The sequence below is a fragment of the Rutilus rutilus genome (genome assembly GCF_951802725.1).
Source record: "Rutilus rutilus genome assembly, chromosome: 10".
NCBI lineage: Eukaryota > Metazoa > Chordata > Actinopteri > Cypriniformes > Leuciscidae > Rutilus > Rutilus rutilus.
The window spans coordinates 33,461,326-33,485,894 of record NC_140215.1 but is presented as its reverse complement, the minus strand read 5'-3'; the positions used below and the strand labels follow the sequence as shown (position 1 = coordinate 33,485,894).

General features: G+C 38.7%; 1 protein-coding gene across 1 annotated transcript; it reads left to right on the top strand.

The window, feature by feature from the left end:
• The first annotated feature begins 16,995 nt into the window (after positions 1-16,995).
• Positions 16,996-19,711, top strand: dlx1a (distal-less homeobox 1a). Its single transcript, XM_084422373.1, has 3 exons — positions 16,996-17,486; positions 17,732-17,931; positions 18,187-19,711. The coding sequence occupies exons 1-3, from the start codon at positions 17,174-17,176 to the stop codon at positions 18,430-18,432; spliced, it is 759 nt and encodes a 252-aa protein (XP_084278499.1). The 5' UTR covers positions 16,996-17,173; the 3' UTR covers positions 18,433-19,711.
• Positions 19,712-24,569: the final 4,858 nt, after the last annotated feature.

Here is a 24,569-nt window from a genome sequence, read left to right as displayed (position 1 = left end):
GTAGTTCCATATTCATGGAAGCCGTTCGCTCCGACACGTACAGGAGAGCACATTCTCTGAGACGATCACACACACGCTTGGCCGAGTCCATTTGCTCAAATGGTGAGATAATTGTACTGAAGCCATTAGCATCTCAATATCAGTAGCACACTCCTCACGTCTAGAGCGAGGGAGTGTGTGTGTCCTACACACGGCCACGGCCCTTAATGGAGGCTGTTTAATGGACCTCGTTCTACACGCACTCAACTTGTGATTCTGCCACTTCTCTGCCAAGATTTGCCTCTCTTTATAGATTAGTTTAAAGAAGTTATTTATGTTTATTCATATATTATTTAATCCACACCTAATTGTGACAAGTTAAATTTATTTGTATTGCACTTTTCACAATCCAAATGTTTACAGCCTCTTAGGTCACACTTTAGATTAGGGTTCAATTCTCAGTACTAACAATTAACTAATACTTTTGCCTCAGTAAACTACTAGTTATTGCTTATTAAAGTCACACGTTGATCTGATTGGTTACAAGGTAGTTTGTGACGTCAGAAACACCAGCCATTTCAAACTGTGTTTTTGAGACAGTTTTGCAGGAGAAAATACTCAGCAATGGTGTCGACTTATGAATTTACACATGGTTTGTCTTAAAGCATTTTAAAAACACCACATAGACACATAAACAACATTAAAAGCTTGGTTTTCACCACAGGGGGACTTTAAAAGTTAGTAAGGTCATTAGCAGCGTTTCCATTACCCTTCAAATTGCGCAAATTGAAATTGCGAATTGAAAATACGCTTAATGGAAACACGGAATTTTCGCAAAACCTCCCATTTATCGCAAAAAAGTTTTTACGCTCGCATGAGGTGGTTTTCCAGGCAATTCGAAAAAGAAATATTTTGCAAAACTGCAATGGAAACAAGTTTTTGTGCATTTACAGGTCACCTGACGTAGATGACGCGGTGTGTTTGGACAGAATACGAGACAGAGTTCTTAAGAATTCATATAAGACAAAATAATTACAGCAATAGTGGATTCTAAACCTCAAATAAATGCCGCAATCAAGACCTCGAAGCAGATATGAGGGAGAAACACCCAGAAACACCTCATATGTGCCGCTCACAAGTATAAGGGTCGTTCCTTACCATTAATGCTTGGAAAACACACATACATCTCCTTCGATTAATAATAATGGCTAGTGCAGTGGCTGGGATTAGTACATAAACCTCCATTTTGGAATGATTTTACTTATCGCGAGAGGAAAAAATGAAGGTTTAGTCGCATAACATCGGTTAATGGAAACGCCGTCATTTCGCAATAGTTTTTTGTCGACATTTAGAAAAAATCGCAAAAGTTTTGCGCAAATCTTTCCAAATCTGGAAACGCGCCTATTGTTAAGTTTAGGTATTGAATAGGATTAATGGATGTAGAATATGGCCATGCAGAATAAGGCATTAATATGTGCTTTATAAGTACCAATATCCAAGTAATATGTATGCTAATAGTGAAAATTTGATGTCACATTTAGCAGATTAGAACAGGGCGATAATAAAGTTGACATTTTGCGATGATGTACACAGTTGGGTTTACTATATAGTATCGCTTTACGTGAGTGGACTGTGCTTATATGCGGATAATGCTGGACATAGGCCTATATAGATCTGTAAGGTTTTGTTCCATTTAGAACAATTTGATATAGAGACAAGCATAATTTGTTGATGTGTATCACTGTCACGGGTAAATTATGCAGATAGATGACAAACTTAAAATTTCGATCATATCACCCATAACAAAGCAGCTTAAGGATGTAAGTTTAAGCATAATACTTAAATAACACAATATATTTTGTCCCCTAGTGTGCAAGACAAAAACGACTGTGATAACGAACCTATTAAACATTTTGGGATAAATTCCCTAAACAGTTGGTTCGACACAAACTCTTAACTACCAGTTCGATATACTGGTAACAGTATATTCGATAGTTCGGTTACACTTTGATTTGATGGTCACCTTTAGACTTGCTCACTATAGTAATGTTTCACCTACATGTCAACTAACTCTTAGAGTATTAGCTGTGTATTAGTAGACTGTTAGGGTTAGAATAAGTTGACATGTACGTCAAAATAAAGTGTTAGCAGATATTAAGCACACAGTCTACTAATACTCTAATGAGAGTTAGTTGGCATGTGCAACGTTACTTATAGCAAACAGAATGTGTAAAGGGAACCATCAAAATAAAGTGTTACCAACATTTTGTTTGAAAGACAGAGATGGAGAAGAACATATAACCAGTGCAGTCCAGTGCCAGTCACAGTAAAGTATGGCAGATTGAGGATATCTGCTGTAACCCAGCACCCAGAACAAAGACTGCAAGTAAATTGCCTTCAGAACACATTTTTGGGTTGTGTTCGCAGTATTAACTGTGATGTAAATTCTACATCAACACAAACAGCAAATACACAACACTATCAGCAATCATCAGTCATTCGTAGTGACTTCCCCCCTATCTTTCAGTTTTCAGCTCTGTGTGTCACTTTTCGCTTTATTTTCCTCTTTTCTCTCCCATCTAGGTTGGCATGACAACAGATGAAACCAATGGCTTTATTTGGCGAATCACACAGTTCCCATCAGCCTCTGCTCCAGCCAGGCTATCCGAAATCAATCTGAACCTCCCCAAACAATGTTGCAATGTCACCGTACACCTGACAGGTATTGAGGTATTCAGCTCATGTCCTGTATCACGCTGGGACCCCCCTCCCCGTCCCCCTCCATCCCATTACCCACCCATTCAGAGCAGTCAAAGCCCAGAGCTCAAGCAGGCCAAACTGTTACGATCCTCCAGGTTTGGGCTCAGATGAAGCGCAGTTTAGGGAACACACTGAACGTCTGTGTTTGGCTGATACACACATACAGAGCCATTACGAGACCTCAGTTGACATGAGATAGGGAGGTCTTGTATAGAGACTGTACGACACTGAAAAACTTCATTGATGCCCCGTCTCACTAATGAAAGAGACAAATTACACACAGACTGGTGTAATGACTGGTCTGAGATGGGAAAGTGTGGTTTTATATTACTGGGACGATTAACGGTATTGTTGTTCAAAGCGCCAAAAGTCACATGGTCCTTTGTGTTGATTCACTCTGGAGATGTTTGACAGCTGGATGCTGGATGCATTTTCACAAACTGTTGCTCTGAAATTTGTCCATAGAGGCCACGACTTCATTAATCTGCGGTCACAGTTAATTGGCCGCCTCATTACTTAACAAACACAGTGATTTACAGTGAACCAATTGTGGAGACAGTTGCTTTGAAGCCACCTGGAATAGAGTCACACTTTGTTTCTCTTCATGTTCCAGAGTCAATCTACTTCACGTCGAGTCTATAATGTATATTCAGGATTCCTAGTTAATACAGGGAATCCTGAATATACATTATAGACTCGACATGTTTTTCTCTTCTTTTCTTTTTTTAAATGCACACTATGTAACTTTTTTGGTTCGAAATTCATATAAATAATGAGTCAATGCATCCACCAATACTTTGTCCCAAAATGTTTTGTTTTTTTCTCACCCCGATTCACTATGGCAAGCCTATTATAAGCGTTTATATTTTAAACTTGACGGGATGGTTTTGGTCTTATTTGGTAAATTGCTTACATGTCTCGTCATATCCGTAAATAGAGAAAAGGTAGGTGTGTTCGTCTTGAAGCGGCGCGCGTGAGAAAGGTTGACATGGAGCAGTTCAATCTCCAACCTCCGGGGAATCACACAGAGCTGCCAAAAAGAAAACGTGACAGAGCTCATAATAAAACAAGAATCAACACTGGCTTGGCTTTTCGGAGACAGAGAGAATTGAGAGATTTGAAATGTTGTAAAAGCGACACAGAGATGGTGTTTTTATCACTCAACAGGTGAGTAAGGTATTTTGTTGAACAGATAAATTGCCATATATCAAGCATAGCGTTAGTTCTGGCAGGTCACGTTAGTCAAGCTCGCATCAGCTGATCCGCATCTACCTATAGGAATACGACACCTATCACTGTATACATATATAAGCTCCTTCAGTATTATCAGCAGCTATTGCGTTCTCAGGAGCTAATTACCCTCCTCCATCCCCAGCTCCTCCTCTCGCCCAGTCAGGATTTGACATTCTGATTCCCCTTGAATCAGAACAATTATCGAATATGTTGTACTTTTAAAATCTTGAATTAAATATATTTGCAATTTTCATGTTGGTTCTGTTCTGTTTACCCCAAGGGGGATTATTGCTGCTCTCCCTGCTCTTATCCATGCTAGGCTGCATGGATGCGCAGGGAGTTCTCGCCCAGAACGGAACCATTCCGCCAATCCAAACTGTATGCTAATTGTCAATCATATTTGACGGTAGTGGTCCTGACAGAAGCAGCTCTCTAACAGAGTTCATTGTAAAGCATTACATTGAAAGGCTCATTTCATTATGGTTGTTATTATTTTCAAGGTTTCTATTATTTGACCTTATTCCTTTTACCTTTTAACCTTATTCTAAGGTTGTTATTAATTTCTTCCTTATTTTCAAGGAAGTACCGTGTCTATTAATGGGTAAAGCTACAGTAACGTCTTCAGCTATTAGCTTAAGATCCTTTCCATCTAAACTGGTTAAATTTCTAAAGCCTATAGTGAATGTTTTATGATCAGTAGGATAATCATATTCATCCGCACAGTCACACAGAGCCGAAGCAGAACCAAAACAATGTTCTTCCACAAAATGCATGCAGTTCTGTCTTTTAACCTCTAGAGGGCCAAAAGTTACGTAGTGTACCTTTAATATAGAAATAACATGAGTTATTATTGTTTTTTCCAACTAATGTGTGATTAAAACTACCAGGATGTAAATGTAAGTGAATAAATGTAAATGTTAGTGAATTCTATACTTGCCATGAAAGTTAAAATAGGATAAGAGAAAAAATGTCCAGGGTGCTCAAGGAGTTCAAAAAAGGGTATTTTGAAGGTGCTCTTTGGGGTCGGGAATTCAGTAGAAAGTAGTAGAAGGAAATCCAAGGCACTCTTCTTTGGAAAATTATAAAAAGCCTTTATTAAACTGGCTATTTCATGGTAGAAAATTTAAAAGACATTGGGGAAAAAACAACCCACGCGTAGCGGCACTACCGTAAAAAAAAAAATTAAGTTAAATAGTTTTAGAATCAGCCACTTAAAATTGATATGTTGACTCCTCAGTACTTTGGTGCTTTGGTAGGACAATATGTTTAAATGTCAGCAATAACCTTTTCAAATGAAATGATGAAAATAAACTTTGTGATATATTTAGGTGTAAACTGCTTCCGTGTGACCATTAGGATAAAATCTAAAAAGTCTTCTTTTCGGCATCCTGCTGATCTCACACTAGGTGACCATTTTATTCCTGATCAGGTGACACTTTAGTATATGATATCATTGCTACTGGAAATAATCCGCTGCTTGTGCTGGAAATAACTGAGTTTTTGGTTTTCCTGTTGCTGACTGAGGCTTTATTATGCAGCTAAATGTTTAGATCTGGAGATCAAATCATGTCCCAAAGGACAATTAACCAGAAATGTTCCCAAATTGCAGCTAATTTTATGTTTTTCTACTTTTTTCCCCAGTCTGTTTATCCTTCGCTCTCTTTCTCAGAAACTCCTTCCTTTTCAATCATTCACAATGTTGCTGTTGTTGTTGTTGTTGTTGTTGTATGCCTCCAGCTGCAGTTTTCCTCTTCGTGAGAGAGAGATGTTCTCAATGGCCAGAGTGAGTGCACTGAAAAAAGTGGGAGCCTGCAATTGTTATTTCTATTTCTACCTAATTGAATCCATACAAATGTCTTTTGGTTGTATAAGTTAAATTATATTTAGCAAAATTGAATAACATTTTTGACTTGGATAAAACCTAACACTTTACAATAAGGTTCATTAGTTAACATTAGTTAACTATCTTAGTTAACATGAACTAAGAATGAACAATACTAATATGAATTTAAACATTTACTGATACATTATTAAAATCAAAGGTTGTATTTGTTAACATTAGTTAATGCACCGTGAACTAACATGAACAAACAATGAACATCTGGATTTTTATTAACTAACATTACCGATGATGAGCTAATATCGTAACAAATGTATTGCTCATTGTTAATGTAATACATGAACTATTGTTAACTAATTAACCTTATTGTAAAGTGTTACCAAACAGTTAATTTAGATTTAGTCACCATTATCATTTATAAGTTAAGATAATTTTTCGTTACAAATTATCACAACTCACAATATTGGGAAAATCCCAGATTTTCAATGTGGTCTCAGACCCCCCCTCCTCCATGCATGCAGACTTTTGATATCCTTTGATGGGCCTAGTTTTATGTTGTGTTTTTATGCATGAGCGGTAGTGGCAGGAAAAACAGCGGACTGAGAAAGAGGAATGTGTGTTGTTTGCTCAGGCAGCTGGTTACTAACTCCCGTCTCGTTTCATTTCACCCCTCTCGTTATTCTGTCCTTCCTTCCCTCCGTTTCTCAATTCCCACTGACCCCATGCGCGCTCCCATCAGCCTGCGAGCCGGGCCAGTGTCGTGGACCGAGAGAAATGGAGAAAGAGAGAGAGAGAGAGAGAGAGAGGGACATGTGAGCGGTGTGACTCTGCCGAGGAGTGTTAATAGTTATTGATCCACTGTGTTTTTAATGTGTGGCGTGGGCCGACTGCCACAGCGAGGCGGGCAAGCTAACACACAGAGAGCCAATGTAATAGAAATCTCCCTCCCCTCGCTTCCATCTCTCTCTCTCAGGCTGTAGATTGATCTTCCTCTTCCTGCTGTTTGGGGCTCTGTCATTACCCTCTCTGTCATTACAGTGGAGTCAGCATCACTCTACACAGACAGCTCGACTCATCCCTCACACTTACTCTACATTTATAACCACACACACACACACACACACACGTGCATCCAGACCACTGGATCTTGAACCCCTCACTTGGGCTCCAGGGGTCTGAGGGTTTTACCAGCACACTGACAGCTCTGTGTTTTTCAAAACACAGATGAACTAAAACACACCTATTGATTTTTTTTCTCTCCCCACCAAAATTTACATTTTGCAGGCTTATTTCAACCACCAACCTTGCTGTCTAAAACCTAAAAAGTATTAGCTAACAAAACGGTCCATACCATTAGCATGGTTTTTGTTTGACAAGGCACTACATTTTTATTGGCATTACCGTGATATTTATTTAAAGAATACAGTATCAATTCTTTGAATATGATACGCTGTAAAACAGTGTATTTGTCACTTTAGGGAGATATTTTGTTCATTAAAGTGACATTGATGTCTGTCCTTACATAATATTTTTTATTGAAATAAAACCACTAAATTTGACTGATATCACATAAAACACATTTTTAAACCTTGCTTTACAACATATATTTACTACTGTCTTTGTATGTAGATTTAATATTACATAACATCCATCCAGTCTCCTTGTAATATCTGTAAACATATATATATATATATATATACAGTATATATATATGCTCTTATATAGCAAGATTTTTGCTTCGTTACAGACCACTGCAATTTCAACTTGATCTGATCCTCTGAATATTGGTCACTTCTTTATGGCAGGATTTCCCACATTTTTTTAGTCAGCCGAACCCCTTTTGAATGAAAATATTTAAGTGAGATTTTAAGTTAATTTTTCAATCAATTTACATCACATTGGCATGTTGGTTCTCTGATGCTGGTTAATGGTCACATGATGAAATATTTAATCTTTTATTTAGTAGCGTTTCATTTTGGTTTTTATTTTATAATTATTTATTCATTTCAATTTTACATTTTAAATGATTGAATTCATTATTACCTTTTCATAAACTCACAAACCCCCTGCAGAACCCTCAGTCTTATTGGATGTAATAAAGCCATGAAGTGAGGCATTACAGTAAACACCATTATGTTGAGCGAATGTGAAAACTCATATACTGCATTCAGTCCAATCAAATACTGTATTGTTTGTACCTTTTATGATTTACATCATAGTTTATTTCTAGCTTGAATGCTCTTTGATCCCAATGAACTGCACTGGTTTATTGTACTTATTCACAAGTCATTTGTAAGGAAATCATAAATCAGTATAAACACGGAGCGTCTGGAGCACAGGGACTGAATACCTACACAATCAGCACGTTTTTATTATTAACAGTACATAGGCTACTGAAATATAGGTTACTGTGTCTTTTGAATCGCCAGTAACTCAACCGTTTGTTTATTCATATGTTTAACGTTTGCAGGTGTTTTGTGCTGCTGTCTCTTCTTTTGTTATGCTTATTGAGCTCTTTATTAAGCTGACAGATGCGATGCAAATGAAGTTATTACTTCAGTTTAAATGATGATAATTGTTGTTTTTGTCATTTATGTTGGTGTTAGCGACTGGAGGACAGGGGTATCTGCCTGTTTGTGTGTTAAATGTTCCAGAAAACAAGCTCCGGTTCTTAGGAACCATTCTGGCAATTACAAGGGTGACATGACAACTGGTGTGTCCATGAGAGAACCGGACAAATACGTGCGCGAAAGAGTTAAAGCGTGTCAACGAATGATGAAACGATGGGAATCAGAAATCCATGGACTGAGTGGTTGAGTTCCCAGTGGCCTCGGTTTCTCCAGATGTGTGGACCCTCACATGGGGGGGTCAGACCTCGTACATGTGGGAGCAGTTTAGGGATGAAGGGAGAAGTAAGAAGAAACCTGAGGATGCCATTGTGCGATTCGCTTGGAATCCAACCATCCAGGATGGCAATCTCGAGGACTAGTCGCATGCGACGGTCCCCTAACAGCTTTATTTGTTGAAATATCAGGGTTCAACAGATCTCAGTCTCAGTCTGTGTACACTTCCGCTTTACAAGAGTAAATATTTGAATACTTTCACCATCTCCCTTTCCACTTTGCCCCCCATAAAAAGCAAATTTCATCGCAGAACTATTAAACTGGAATCGCAGGTTATGAATATGAATAACTCGGCATTTACATGTATCATTTGTGAAATGACGCAGAATGATTTTTCTTCATAGAGAGAAATTACAGGCTGAGCTCTTTTCTCCGAGAAGAGTCCTGAATATCCTTTAGCATTGTGAGGAAATGTTTAATCTGACTCCCGCTGGGAAACCGAAGCCTAATGCAGTATCTCAGTGCCTCTGCTGTCTGCCGGCAGAACGGCGGAGACATTTTAATGCATTTCAGAGTTCTTCTCTTATAGGTGCGAGATGATGGACAGAGGAACCTTATATTTGCGAACACCCAGGGTTTAATGCACTCAGCGGCGCTCGCCGCCTTGTCTTCCACCCAACAAACGTGTTCCGCGGAATAAAAGAAAAAGCAAAGCACAAAATTATTTCCCCTGCCTTCTATCAAGCTCGCGCATTCAGCGGCGCGTCTGAAGGGCGCGTCAGTCCGCCTGCCTCTCTCAGAGAGGTAATTATCCTTTTTCCTGTCACAGGGCTCAAAATGATCTCTAACCACTGGGGAGCTTTTTTAGGGGCTCAGCTTTGTCAATAGGAAGTCGAAAGAGCTTTAATTTTCAGACAGCTGCACATGTACTTTCATCTCGGCATTATTCCCCTACAGCGGTCATCTTATATCCGAGCGCGCGCCTTTTGTTTGTGACGTGGGGCCGCGCGCGCGCGTGTACGGCCTCATCGCATTAACATATTTATTTATAGACTTGCACTTTTCTTACAGTCATTTTTTTGTGTAACAATTTTCACACTCGACATTGTCTGTGTAATTTCCCTTTCAGTGTCTCTCTCTGTTTTCTCCTCTCTTTCCTTCCCTTTCAGAAAGAGCCATGAATGGATGGAAAATTATCACAATTACTCACATAATTGAGCCGTCTTTGTGGCAAGTGCAGCTCGAGGAGCCCTTTTTCCATCAGCCAAAATGGTTTCATTATAGGGGTTTTCATATTCCCTGACACGGGGCACGGAGGAGGGGTCGGGCGGAGAAGTCGCTGGGGGAGAAGGGTGGATCATTAAGGTCACAGTGGGGATAATTATCTTGACTATGGAAAGAGCATCCAGCACCTTTTTTCTCTTCCCCACCACAAAAGCCCCTGTTCCTGGCCTTTCGGCACAAAGAACTTTGAAATAAATGGAGCTTCTACCTACAACTTATTCACAAAGAGAGAGAGACTTGTATCAACATGACAATTTTCCATTATTAAGACTAATGGCGGGCTGCCTCAGTAGATCAAGGGGAGAGGGAAACGTGTTCAGGTGTGCTGGAGTACTGACCTCTCCCCCGTCTTTGTTTGGGACTTAACTCCGAACAAAACCCTAAAGGGAAGGAGAACGTGGCTCTCCAGCCGTCCGCTGCCCCCTCCGCCGTGCCTCATTATTTCATTAGAGAATTTGCATGTTTCCCCTCTTTATGGGGACATTAATTGGACAATGGGGAAGTGCGTTTGCCACGGTGTAATCAAACCTTGTTTCAATATGCGTAAGAGAGCGACCTAAATAAAGCCGTGCCATAGAGACGGGCGTGTGCAGATCCAGCTGTTTAAAATCATCCGCAGGCCTCGGCTGCTCCGAAGGGCCCTGTTTTGCCAGGCTGTGACTTTTATTGATTTTAATTTGCTGTTTAGCTTGAAGATTTGATGACTGCCTGTCTCGGGCTTGGAGAGACACAACAAGCAAAGCATGCCACATACCACAAGTGACAATTCCACGGCCATTTCTCCTCTTGATGCATTAAGTAACCATCTATTGGGGCGGATTTTTCTATTTCTCCCAGTAGCACCTAACTCAGGTAATTGGTCATTTTTGGAGGGCAATTTTGGGGCATGTGGGGGGATGCTGGGCAGACTGTTCTGACCCCTGCTGCTGGAGTAATGATGGAGGTTGCTGGCTGGTCTCTCTCGCGTGCTCAGAGCAGCTGTGTGTACGGTCTCCGCTCGCCCTCACCTGCGGCCCAGGTGAGTGATGGGTGTAGATTAGCAGGTAGCAGAAGATTCCATCCAATCGCCCACAAAACCGCTGCTGAATCGCAACCGTGTGTTTTGGCAATCGTGTGACACGCACACCTGTCATTTGCGGCTAGATTTCATATTTTAGGGGAATGAATGGAGGCTGGAATTTAAAGGCTCTGATCTTTCATTAAATGAAGCATGCTCAGAAATCCAGACTTTAACACTGCAATTGATTTATTTTTCAGTAAACATGACATGATATAATTTAGCATAGTAGCATAATTCTGATAATTATAATCCAGTGTTATAATTCTGCACTGCCAATAAAATAATACATTACAGGAAATCCGAAACAGCAGAAAGAGCTTATGGCTGGAGAGAACATATGTGTGAACCACTGGCCAACTCTGCAGACATTTTTGTTTGTATGTTTTCCCAAAGCAGAGCAAGAGGCGAAGAGACCTAACAGCTGAAGCTGAAGCTAAAAAAAATAAAATAATATGAATCCATGATCTCAAAACATATGGTATGCATGAACAACAATCTATAATCTATAGCAAGTATGGACTTGCTCCCGCTACTAAAAATCCCATAACAGATCTAGGCAGGTGGAGCTGGGGGAGGTGGAGGGGTTCAGAGGAACTGCAGGACTGGCTCACAGCAAAATATTTAAATGTTGAGCAAACAATCTCATTGGCTCATTGTCAGGCCAGACAGCTTGAGCCATGCCAACCTGATCTCACGGCAATTCGTACGTATTTTACGAGGTGGCTAATTTGTACGAATTCATACGACCTCACTCGTGCGAATTCGCACAATTTTTGCTAAATCGTACATACTTTACGAGTTGCACAATTCGTATGAATTCGTACGAATGACCTAATCCCGACCCCGCCCCTAAACCTACCCATCACTGGGGTTTAGACAAATCGTACGAATTCGTACGAGTGAGGTCGTACGATTTCGTAAGAATTAGCCACCTCGTACTCAATCGTACGAATTGGTAGTGAGGTAGCGTTGGCCATGTGGTAATGATGTGATTGCTTGCAGATTGCATGTAAAGAACTGATCAGCCTGCGCCCCCTAGAGTTTCATGACTGAACTAAATATTTAAACTCAGTTCTAAAACTGATTCTGTTCTGAATTGATCTCCAAAGAGGGTTCATTAGCACAAAAACGATTATGGATTTTCAAAAATGTACAAATTTGGATGAAACAGAAAGCGCATGAATGTCTATCTAAAGCAATGTGAAATTCTACAAATATAAGAATTGTGCATTTATAGTTATATTTAAAGAACCTTTAACATCCATTGGAAAGAAGGTTCTTTATAGAGGAAAAGGTTCTTTAGAACTTCAAAATGTTCTTCGCTTCCCCTTTGGAACCTTTATTTTTAAGAGCGTGAGTGATTAAACTGTGTCTAATTCTCTCAAAAAGTTTCTTGTCTTCAGTCTTTGACATTCTAATGGAAACAAAACATTACAAACCCACCAGCTGCATTATTTTAACATCACACTTAACCGTTCCATACTGATTGACACAGTAATCTGTGGTTACACCTCAGAGTGTCCTCTCTCTCACATGTTGCTCTCAGTCTCAACAAATACTCTCACAGTGTCTCTTTGTCCATTGGAATTCAGCGGAGCAGCAAATTGAAGGTGCCGGCTGCTTAAAACCCTCCAGGAGAAACCCAGAAAAACCCACAGCCGTTTTATCATCAGGATTGATCAGATGCTCTGAAATTGGATCATTACGTGTGATCGAATTTGCCGCTGTGTGTGTCTTTGCTGCTGGTGGGAAAGAACAGCGGTGAATTCCTATTAGCGGGTGTGTGTCGCTTTGTAAATAAGGTGTAATTGTAAGTCCCTGGATGAAAACCGGACCGATGCACATCCTCAAACACAGATGCATCCAGTTGAGATGTCAACGTTAATGCTGTCTTAATAACCGCTCCACTTAAACCTGATTCGTTCAGTCCAAATATGTGATGGAGGAAAACTAAATTGAGTCTAGGGCTTTTTTACACTGCAGTTTTCAGTGTGAATATGTGTGTGTTTTACTAATATGATAATGGGATCATATTCCATTTCATAAGTGCTCTGTCTCTTTCATTTGAAATACCCCTCCATCATAATGTAGGGTCTGTCAGTAGGAAGCACTTTCACATGAGGCAAACACATGAAGTCTAGGCTGAATTACAGCTTATGTGGTGCACTACAACTTATTTATGTCTATACGTTGTGTCAAGTTTGAATATAATGCACATTTTGATTCAACTTAACCATGCGGATCTGAATTTGTAATTGACCCTGTTTAAAAACACTGGAAACCAGAACATGTTATTAACAGACACTAGCACAAAAAGCACTAAAATGCATATTAATGTGCAGTTACATATTCAATATTCAACTTTCATATTACACTAGACCCAGGAATTTCATTGTTATTAATTCCATTGTGACGATGTCTTACAATCTGTTAACCATTTTTAAAATAATTAGACATCTGTCCGGATTTGGGGTTTGGTTCTCAGGAACGCTTTATCAACAGGACATCTAATGGGTCACACTAACCAAAAAGCTTCATATTGAAACAATTAAAAAAGAATCCCGTGCCACTAAAAACAGAAACTAATCAGGGACTTTGCTTTAAATTTACTCCGGACGCACATTTGCAAGTCCCTTTACAGTTCAGAATCAGATCTCCTGAATGGACGGATGAGGCCATATACACAATTGTCTCTTTTTTGAAGCAGTTTGTCAGCTCATGTCTGTATCTGAAACACACACACACACACACACACACACACGCACTGAGTGGGCCTGAACTGGCCTGGTGCACTAAATCAGGGCAGCATAGCAGGTGTTTGACTCTCATTCTTGATGATCCTCTTCTCTGGAAAGTGCTCTATAACTCGGCATCTCACACGCTGCTTTATTTGAGTCGCTCTAAACAGAAAACTGCTGTAGTTTCATCCTGACGTGGTGGGCAGCTGGAATGTGCTGTGTAATTATTATGGCACTGACCACATGGATAGGAAGATACTGTTATGTGATGTCAGTAATGTATTATAAATAAGAGACCAACGTTTTGCCATTTTCATTGAACTAAACCCACTCTTGAAAATAGTATTTAGAATAGCAGAACCTTTTGGTAATAAATCGTTTTTTTCTTTATTTATTTATGTATTTATTTTATTTATTTAATATTCTAAAGGCAATCCAGTGTAAAATAATCCTTTAGGTATAATGTTTTCTTAAGTGAACTTTAATAAGAGAGCATTCTTTCTATAGTTTTATTAATATACCATTTTGCTGACGACGATTCATTCTGTCTCTACTTTAGATCTGGAGACTCTAGTGCTCATCCTAAAAATGTTAAAGATCATGCTCAATAAAACAACAAAAACAACAGCATGTGACATTGCATAATTATAAATCATTGCAAATACAAGAACAAATCAGTTTTCTAATTAAGTAATTCTACACGATTGGGAATTTATGTAATTATCAAATTTGAAGCGAGTCTTGTTTGTTCTACGTGAAATTTGCTGTCCTTTTTTTTCTTTTCTTCTCATAAATTCAGATTAATCGAAGACAATAAACACGTGTAACTTGTCCGGCGTGATCTGAATGATGATAATTATCGGTTGTAATACCGTCATTATTTTCGCTATTGTTGAAGAATCCCCGCGGTAGATTGCAAATGTCATTTGAAATACAAATTGCTTTAAATTGGACCATTTTGAGGACGGTGGATATCTAACAGGTATTGTTAAAGTGTGCTCGTCAGTCCATATCATCTGGGCATCGTGTTGGTGCCAGTGACATTTTTGTCCAATGTTCTGGACTTTTTGCTCGAGGCTTTTCTGATTTTAATGTATTTTAATCATGACGGAAAGTAAGTGAATACGTGTGGAGATTATGACCATTTGTATGAAGACTGGGGGAAAGACAACCGCAGAGACTGAGAAAGAGGGATAGAAATGAAAGGAGGATGTGGAGGTGTGATCCGTGTTCAACGGGGAGTCGCACACAAACGGTACGAGCACGTCTCGTTCTCTTCTGCTTCATGGGAAATAAGCCATTTCTTTTTCTCTCCACTTTTCTATTTGCATTTTATAGTTAGTAGCATTTAAAGTGTCTTTATTACACTGTTATAGGCTAAGTAATATCAGCTAACTGGGTTAGGGTTTGGTTTGATTTAGGGTTGCATTTTATGCTCAATTTATAATTTTTACTATAGTAACAATGACACTGTAAAATAAAGTGTTACCCATTTTATTCAATGTCTTGAAGACGGATATATTTTCAGCTTGCCATATTATCCAATATCTAAATTGTTTTATTGAAGGGTGTCCTTTTGCTTATGAAGATCTCGTGAAGAAAATGTGTCTGAAAAAGCTTCACGTGTGGGAAAATGTTTCAATCAGTTCGTGTCACTCCATTCTCTACATGCATCCACCAATTTGTTAATGTCACAGTTATCCAAACCGTACCTCGAGTGAGTCTTCAGAATGCTGCGTGAAAAGGTTTGACAGATAAACGTATATTATTTTACTAATAATGAAATCTAAGAGCAGAGAGTATGGCCCATGTTCAGTTTCAAGCAATGGTCTGCATAACTGTCGCAACGATTTCCTAGTCAGGTGGTAAAATAATTCATCATCAAAAATAATTAACATTGATTTGATTATTCGATTTTTAGTGGGTAGTGGTTTTTAATTTTTGCTTCCTTAGTCCCAGGTAAAGAGTTGATACAACCGTAAGAAATGTATATAGCCTAGGCTCTTTTTGTATTTAGAAATAGCCATTTTGATGGGTTTATAGCGGTTAATTAGATATAATTTTGAGTTTATTCGAATATTTATCTAAACTGTCGTTGTGTGTTGTTGTTGTTGTGATATTGTAGCTGTCGTCATAGAGTAGCGTAGGCTACACTTTAAATAGTAGGCTACTAAACGCATGGAGACCATATATTTTCTTGGTGTAGATGTGCAATTTGTTGCTTTGTTTTCATGCTTTGAATATTTATTTACTGTTTTAAGCATTATTTGGTCTGTCACGTGGATTAATTAATCGCATTTAAGGCTCAACCAGTTCTAAAAACAAAAATCTCTCAGCGTTTTTTTTTTCTTCTTTTTTTCTTCTTTTTTTACAATAACCAACGCACTGCAATATCAACCAAATTTGGATGTGAAAGGAATTCACCAAATAACAGGAGCTGTTATCAACATCGACCTGTTTCTCTGATCCTCGCGCGCAATAATTCAACCCACGCGCGCATGCGAGTGATGCGAATCCGCAAGTGTTAAATACACAGCTAATTATGCGTATGAAAATTAAACAACAGTGTTATGCTAATTTAGCTGGTTTCAACTGCGTCTTCAAGCACTCGAGACTATAGCGTTTTAACCAAATGAATCATCAAAGTAATTCATCTTTGCTTGGAGACACACATTTATACCTGTACTTAATCATATTTGTTAGGTGTTAATTTTTTTGGTTTGTTCACGATACCGTAACCAGCATAAAATTTAGGGCCGTGTTAAATTTGTTTATTATATATATATTTTTATATGTCATATCACTTTGTTTGTTGTTTACACTTGTTTATATGAAGTCGATGCATTGATGATGATGATGATAATAATATAGGCTAATAATAATTCCATTATCGACACGAAAACGTTTGTTCAGATATGTTAATGGTTGGTTTTAAGGTGTAGTGTTGTTGTTTTGTTTGTTAACTAATATAGGCCTAAAACTGTTATCAAGACCAAATATCAAAATGCTGATATTTTACATTGCACGTGTTAAATTTGGTGGTTTGAGCCTTCCACATACGGCCTACGTGTCTTGGTCCATTCCCTAAATTTCTACATTAGCATTACACAATAGAGTCACAGGTTGGTCTTATTTCTTGAGTTTATCAGGTCCGTCGGACCCGACCCTCAGATTACCAATCCGCATCGCTCTTGGAGGGAGTGGACCAATCAGAGAGCACCTTGGATAAATATTCATGATTCCCCGATTCAAACCTTTGAGCGAGTTTGTGTGGATCCACAGCATCGTACCTAGACTTTTCACAGAGACAAACTACATTTTCTTATGAATGGAAAGTGAAAAAATCCGTTGAGCTTAAATTGGGATCCATCCTTCACTCACATCATAGAAGAAAACAAAAAAGCAGGGAGAGAGAGAGAGAGAGCGAGAGAGAGACATGACCATGTCTACAATACCAGAGAGTCTAAACAGCCCAGTCTCAGGAAAGAGCGTGTTCATGGAATTTGGGCCACCAAGTCAGCAAATGTCGCCTTCATCCATGACCCACGGACATTATTCAATGCACTGTTTACACTCGTCCGGACACCCGCAGCACGACAGCGCATACAGCCCGGCTCCGTCCTTCCCCAGATCCCTGCCTTATCCATACGTCAACTCGGTCGGTAGCCATTCCTCCAGCCCGTACCTCAGCACCGTGCAGACTTACCCAAACAACTCGGCTTTGGCGCAGACGAGACTGGAGGACCCAGGTAAGAAACGCTGCGCGTATTTTGGTCTTCACTGGTCGTTGCATTTGTCTGCGCACTGCAAGAATGTTGGACTGGAGTAGCCCAGATGTGCTGTTATTAGGCTTGGTAATTATTTATTGCGTAATGCTATAAACAATGTATGCAATTAAGGCTAATTATACCTAAAGTGCCGCCTGTAAAACTTGTGCACAGTGATGTGAGCCGCACAGTTTGTGAGACACTTTCTTTTCTTTCTCCCTCCCCAGCGCCAGAGTCAGAGAAAAACACCGTGGTGGAAGGAGGAGAGGTGCGTTTCAACGGGAAAGGCAAAAAGATCCGCAAACCCCGAACCATCTACTCCAGTCTCCAGCTGCAGGCTCTGAACAGGAGGTTCCAGCAAACCCAGTATCTGGCTCTGCCGGAGAGAGCCGAGCTCGCCGCGTCACTGGGGCTCACGCAAACACAGGCATGTGCTTTTACGCGCTTTCAATCAAAGAATTTAGAGACTTTATGGCAACGAACGCGAAACATGTATCCTACGCAACAATTTAAGAAATTCATTTGATCTTCGCATGTTGTTTTTGAAATCGACTTTATATCACGCGTGTGTTTGAGGGGACATGTTAGAAGTTAATAATCGCGTTCTTTTCGAGCTCGATTCGATAACAGAAACAGGTGTTTGATTTGCCTTTCTTTCTTTCTTTTTTTTTTTTTTTTCTAGGTGAAGATCTGGTTTCAGAATAAACGCTCCAAGTTTAAGAAACTGATGAAGCAGGGCGGAGGAACAATAGACACGAACGCGTTGGCTAACGGGCGCGGACTGTCCACCGGATCTCCATCCATAGCGCCTGTCTGGAACTCAACCGCCACCGTCAAAACATCCACGCCGACCTCTTATATTCCCAGTTACACCTCATGGTATCCCACAGCACACCAGGACACTATGCAGCAGCCGCAACTCATGTGAACCAGGACTGCTAAAACAACCCCGCCCCTCTATCCACCAATGGCCCAATTCAGGGGACCCGACACAGGCCAGTCACTCTGCGGCCTTACACACACTGGCACTCCGCAGCCCAGACCAGATGTGATCCGGAGACACTCGCTGACACACACTGGCCGGCGTGGACTGAAGGAGAGCCGTCTGCACCGGAGAGGAAACAAGTCTCTTTTTCAATTGAAGGGAATGCCTGGAAAGTGGGTCAAATCAAAGCTGCTACTCTCCCACTTTCAGTGACTTTTTGTTGTGTAAAAAAAAAAAAAAAAACATGAAATCAATTCATCAAACTGTACCTAGTCAGAAATGTCTTTCGTTTTCTTCAAAATTTGTAATTTTCCATAAGAAAATTGGAATTATCCACAACACGGGCTGTGAGGTCACCATGAGCATCACATTTTCCTAAATCTCACGCGAGATTCAGTCGCTTCGGGCTTCGCCATGGCGCGGTGAATGTGTAAAAACTGGGATAAATCACACCGTGAGCAAGTATGATTTTCCCCATTTTAAAGGGAACAAAGAAATCTTTAAACAAAGTTATTTTGTATGTATGGCGTTTTGTGTTTATTTAAATATAACTTATTTAGAATTTTTTTTTTTTTTTTTAAATCTGTTTGTATGTTTTATTTAAAACAAATGTTCTTTAAATTATGATGTGAGGCTGCACTATAAAACAGAGACACTTCCCTCGGATTTGAACCCAATTTGTAAAGCCGAGTGTTTTTTTTTTTTTGGATCAGATAAACGCGTCTATCATCACAGTCAGATGGGAAGTGTTGACAGCTCTAATGTACAGAAATAGTCGTTTTCGTTGTGTGCTGAATAATTTGTGCAAAAGGATCTAAACATAATTGTGTTTATTAAAATTCATGTGTTTTTCCGTTTCACATTGAGAAAAAAAAAAGAATAGTTTTATAGCTTACCGGTCATATTAATTTATTGTTTTGTTTCATGGAGTCTTGTATAATGTGTAAACTCGAACAGTAAAAATCTGTTTATGAACGAAGCCACAAAATGTCATCGCAACGTTTATTGATTTGTCAAAAATGAATGAAACTCAGGCTACTGATGACGCAACTGAATACCACGAATTAATGCAATATATGAAAAACCAAACTTATTTTGCACTGAAAGAGGCCAAGAAAATATTTCAATATTTAGCCAACCTATAATATCCAAAAGAATTTGTTGCCAACAGACAACGCAATAAAAAGCATTTTGGTGATTTTTTTAATTTATTTATTATTAATAGCATTACGCCATTCAGACCGTACAGATATTAGCGTAAACCTGTACAGAAAAAAAAACACCCTTGCAGAATGTGGTCGTTTTGTGTCTTTTCCAAAACACCTCTAGCTTTTCATTGCAATCTGAACCAGCGATTAATCTTGTGGTGGTTTCTGTAACACAGTAATTCCTCCGACAATAAGGGCACTTGTTTCTTTTCACTTTCGTTTATCCGCTATAAGCTCTGTTCTGCTCTTGTGTGGCTGCTTTGATGGCCGTGTGTTAAGTGAATAATCGGGCAGGTGCCGCTCATAGAGGGCCAGATGAAGAAAGCCTGGCTCTGGAGGAGGGGGAATGCAGATTCAGCATCTCTTTTGTTTGGGGCTGATGCTTTAACTGCGCATTTGAAGAAAATTCTGATGCAGATAGATGCCGGCAAGCAACAAAACGAAGGATATTTTGCTCTTTCTTGGGTAGATTCTTTCGATTCTAACCTTTGACATCGTAATTTGATTGTTTAGTTTTAATTAAATGAAGAATGATAGTTTACGATTTTAACTAAATGAGATTCAAACACATTATAATTAATAGAAAGAAAAAAAATATGACACATATTAGGAATTAATGAAACCTTGCCTCTGCTGTCTTGAGTACTGAGAGTTGGGGTTTCAGTGCGGGGGGTGCAGCAATTATTGTGACAAATTTTGACACTCTTCATGTGTGGTCTTTAAAAATGGCCTGGTCAAAGCAGGAAATGGCCCGCGCGCTCTGATCACAAGCTCGCGTCTCTTTGACTCCATTAATAGTTTTAAGACTTATTCACTTTGATAACACTGCAAATAAAAGAAATACATTACATAGGCCTACGTTTATTATTATTATTGTTATTATATTAATTTGTTGTTGTTATCTTAAATGCAATATAGTAGCTATTATTCTGGTGACACTTTATTTTACTGTGGCCTTGTTACGTAGTTTACTATAGTAATAAAAAGTTAATTATGCATAATTACATGCAACTAACCCTCAACCAAATCTTAATCCTACCCTAACCCTATAGTAAGTGCATGTAGTTAATTAATGTTACACAGTACATAAAAGTATAATTACATCGTAACAATGACACCTTAAAAAAGTGTAACCCTTTATTTTAAGGCGACGTTACATTGTACTTACTCAAATAAGTAGCCAACTGAGTAATATTAATTACATTTATTTACCATAGAGTTACGGTTATGGTTAGAGTTTGGTTTAGGGTTAGTTACTTGTAATTATGCATATTTGACTGTTATTACTATAGAAAGTACAAAATAAAGCCTTAAAATAAAGCGTTACCATTATTATTTACAGTCTCTGCCGTGCATCATGGTTTATTAATTCGTATTATGTTTTTGATAGAGTGTCTATTTTACTGGTTTCCAAACTAAATATCATCTAGGGCTATTCTTTTTTCGGTAACACTTTATTTTATAGTGTCATTGTTACATATATTACATGTAGTTACTATAGTAATAACTATAAATTATGCATATTTACATGCAACTAACCAAACACCAAACCCTATAGTAAGTACATGTAGTTACTTAATATTACTCAGTACTTAAATGTGTAATACAGTGCAACAAAGACACGTTAAAATAAAGTGTAACCTTTTTTCTTCCCAACGCGTTCTCTCGGGGATTTCCTGCCTCGCTAAATTTTCATAATGCAGATAAATAACCTGTCTAACCTTCTAGATTAAAATTTGTTAATGATTAGCTAACACTGATATGAATCATTGCACCAACATTTTTTTTTTTTTATCTTATGCACGACAAGTGTCTGACAATCTCTGACTAAAAAAAAATACAAATTTAAAATATTTTTCTAAACATATCCAAAAACAGAACTGTTGTGAAGGAATAAAAGAAGAAGCCGTGCTGTTCTGTCTCTTTCTCCGACATGCAGCTGTGGAGCAGAGAGGGTCAGCGTTATTTCACTCTATTCTCCTCTTGATTACGCGCCGGGCCCATCAAACCAGACATAATTACAGTCATTCCCTCCTTACTTATTCTAATGCAGCTTCCCATCTACGGGATAATTATGAGCAATTTTTTTTCGCACGTGGAATCTTTTGTTAACAAAAGAGATAGCGTACTGAAAGAAAATTTGCTGTGCGATGGGGGGAGAAAAAAGAAAAGGAAAAAAAAAAAAACGAGAGAGTGAAATAGGTGCGCAGCGGTAGTTATAAGTAAGGCTGGCAAATTGCTTGCAGGTGTATACCGAGAGATTTGTCAATGGGAAGAGGGATCAAAATGAGCAAAAGCACAATGTCGGAGTGATGAAGGCAGAGGTGAAATTATAGAACAAGGGCTGCTTTATTTTCGACTGGATTCTATCGACAAACCATCTCGCAATTTCAGACAGACTTTATTAACGTTAGCCTGATTCAAAGCAGCAAATGGTGTAGCTTTATATTGTTTTCTCTAGACACCGAAAAAGATCTTTCAGCCAGCAACGCATTCGTTCAAATCAACCAATTCGCTCATAGTGACATCGTTTTATATTAATGTTACTGTTTATAGAAATACGGCGGATTTTCTAAACGTCTTAAACGCATGCAAAAGTACGACAAATCTTGATTTCTCTTATCATAATACCTCACATAATAATGCATGCAAATTCCCCCAAAATAAGCAAATGAAATGTAGCCTATATGTAAAATGCATGCGCATCCTTCTTACCTTAACGTACATTAAAGGAGAACATCGTCTATAAGATGTCTAATCTCGCTCTTGAGAGACGGGGAAGAATGTGAAAAGAGCATCCAGAAGTCATGGCTCGGGTTCCGGCTCTTTGGGTCCCAGAATCTGCTCCTCTATAGCGGGGCTCTGAGCTGACAGACGCTCTCCGAGCAGGAATGAAAAATCCTGCTTTATTTTCCCTCTTTATAGCTGATGGAAAAAATTGCTGATTATTAGCATAAATGTTTACTCCTCATTACGCTGATGACATTGTGCACTCGAGATCTTGGTAATCTTTGGGAAAATTATGAGTAATTTTTAAAAATTTAAAGCAGCAGTTACCATGCAATTCAGGCTAATTTTGCGTAGGCTCCAAACGGATATAATTATCGCGCGAGTCAAGATGTTATGCTAAAAACTATGCATTGATATTACCATTTATTATGTACATACAACTTTGACAATGTTGATGCTTGAAATAGCTGGAAATTGTCTTGCGCAAAAATTACAGTCCATATTAGGACATCTAAAATTGCGAAGAATTATATAGTAATTGCAGGCTTTCAGATCTGGGAGCCAGAATGCTCAACTGGAGCAATTGTGGATAAAATTACAGATCAGAGTATAAATTAGGGATGGGGTATGGCATTTTTCAAGTTGTCTACAGGATTCCGGAAGTGTCTAAACCCACATCATTGCTAATCTTTCAGAGAGAAAGGCATGCAGACAGAGCATGTGTTGCAGACAGATCCAATACGAGTTTAAGTTCGTTTGCATTTGCAAGGTGTGACACTTGTCCATTCCGAAAGACCTAATCAATGTTAACACTGACTCTGGCTATTTTTTTTTTGCCAGATATACCGAGACAGCAAAAATACAGGCTGACAGAAAGAGGTGAAAACACCGTTGGTGCGTGTGCTTAAGAGTCTGGCTTCTTCTACGTTTGGAATAAGAGTTCACGTGAATTGATGTGCTAGTTCATTGTTCTTGATCGGGTTAAGCGTGTCTCAAGGGACGGCGCGCGTAAACTGTTCTGCATTAACACCGAGACGCGTCTTAGGCCTTTACCGCTCTTAGTTAAACATGGCATATTCCCGTGTCCTGTAGTGTTTATTCTGCTGAACGGATCTTGTGGATCTCTGCGGGACACATTTCAGCACGGGCGTAGTTTTAGCCCGGGGCGACACCGAAATATCGTGTAATGTGGCAATCGCTGACAGGATACATCCTCATTACATCTGTCTGCTTTACAGCTTTTCAACCCTCAAAATAAACAAATTAATGTAACACGAAAAGCAACCCGCGATAGGCCTACCATATATTATTCAAAAAGTTCAAACATTTATCTTTTAATTTGAAAAGTAAACTACACTGTACAAAATATATATATTTTCATGATTTGTTTTTAATTTTTTTCTTTTGTCAAATCAACTTAGATAATGTATGTGGTTGAGATAACTTAATATTTTGAGTTTCTGTTGATTAAACCAATCTCCTTCATTGTCCTTCATCTCCTCATTTTTAAATTTCAATTAACTTAAAATGTTTAAGTTAAACCAACAAAATTTTTTTTTACTGTGTAGCTGTGACACTTATACATAATTAATAACAGGACACTGTAATAACTTCATTCATGGTTTTAACAGCGTCTAAAACAGCATGCTCTTATATTTACAAGTGAGAATGAATTAACGCTGCAATGTAAAAAGTATATGATCAATAAGTTATGGCAACATGTTTTTACATTGCTTTAACTCATCAAAATAAGTTAAGCAAATTGCCTATACAAAGATCAACTAATTTTTAAGTCAATTTAATGTAATTTAAGTTGACATGACTTAAACATCCAAGTTGATTGTACTTAAAAAAATTAAGGCAGCAACGTTGATTTTACTAACAATTTTATTTGGCCAAGCAAACCTTTCGATTTGAGTGAGTTGCATTAAATGTGCATGCATCATTGCAGTGCCAGTTTGAGCATGTTGCATTACTCAGATTCTACTGAACGTATTCGGCATTTTATTTTCTATGAAGCTTTTAAACAAATCAACAAGTTGTCCTTTGTTACATGGCATGGGAAATTAATGTAGTCTACACGCTGCCGATACCTTTTTACAAAGGCCTTGTATTGTGCGTGCGTGGGGTGGTGGAAGTTGT

What these genes read in the sequence shown, in the direction of transcription:
- dlx1a (XM_084422373.1), top strand. Translation starts at nt 17,174, where the DNA reads ATGACCATGTCTACAATACCAGAGAGTCTAAACAGCCCAGTCTCAGGA. An exon ending in GACGAGACTGGAGGACCCAG is followed by an intron (nt 17,487 to 17,731) that starts GTAAGAAACGCT and finishes CTCCCTCCCCAG; the next exon opens with CGCCAGAGTCAGAGAAAAAC. An exon ending in TGGGGCTCACGCAAACACAG is followed by an intron (nt 17,932 to 18,186) that starts GCATGTGCTTTT and finishes TTTTTTTTCTAG; the next exon opens with GTGAAGATCTGGTTTCAGAA.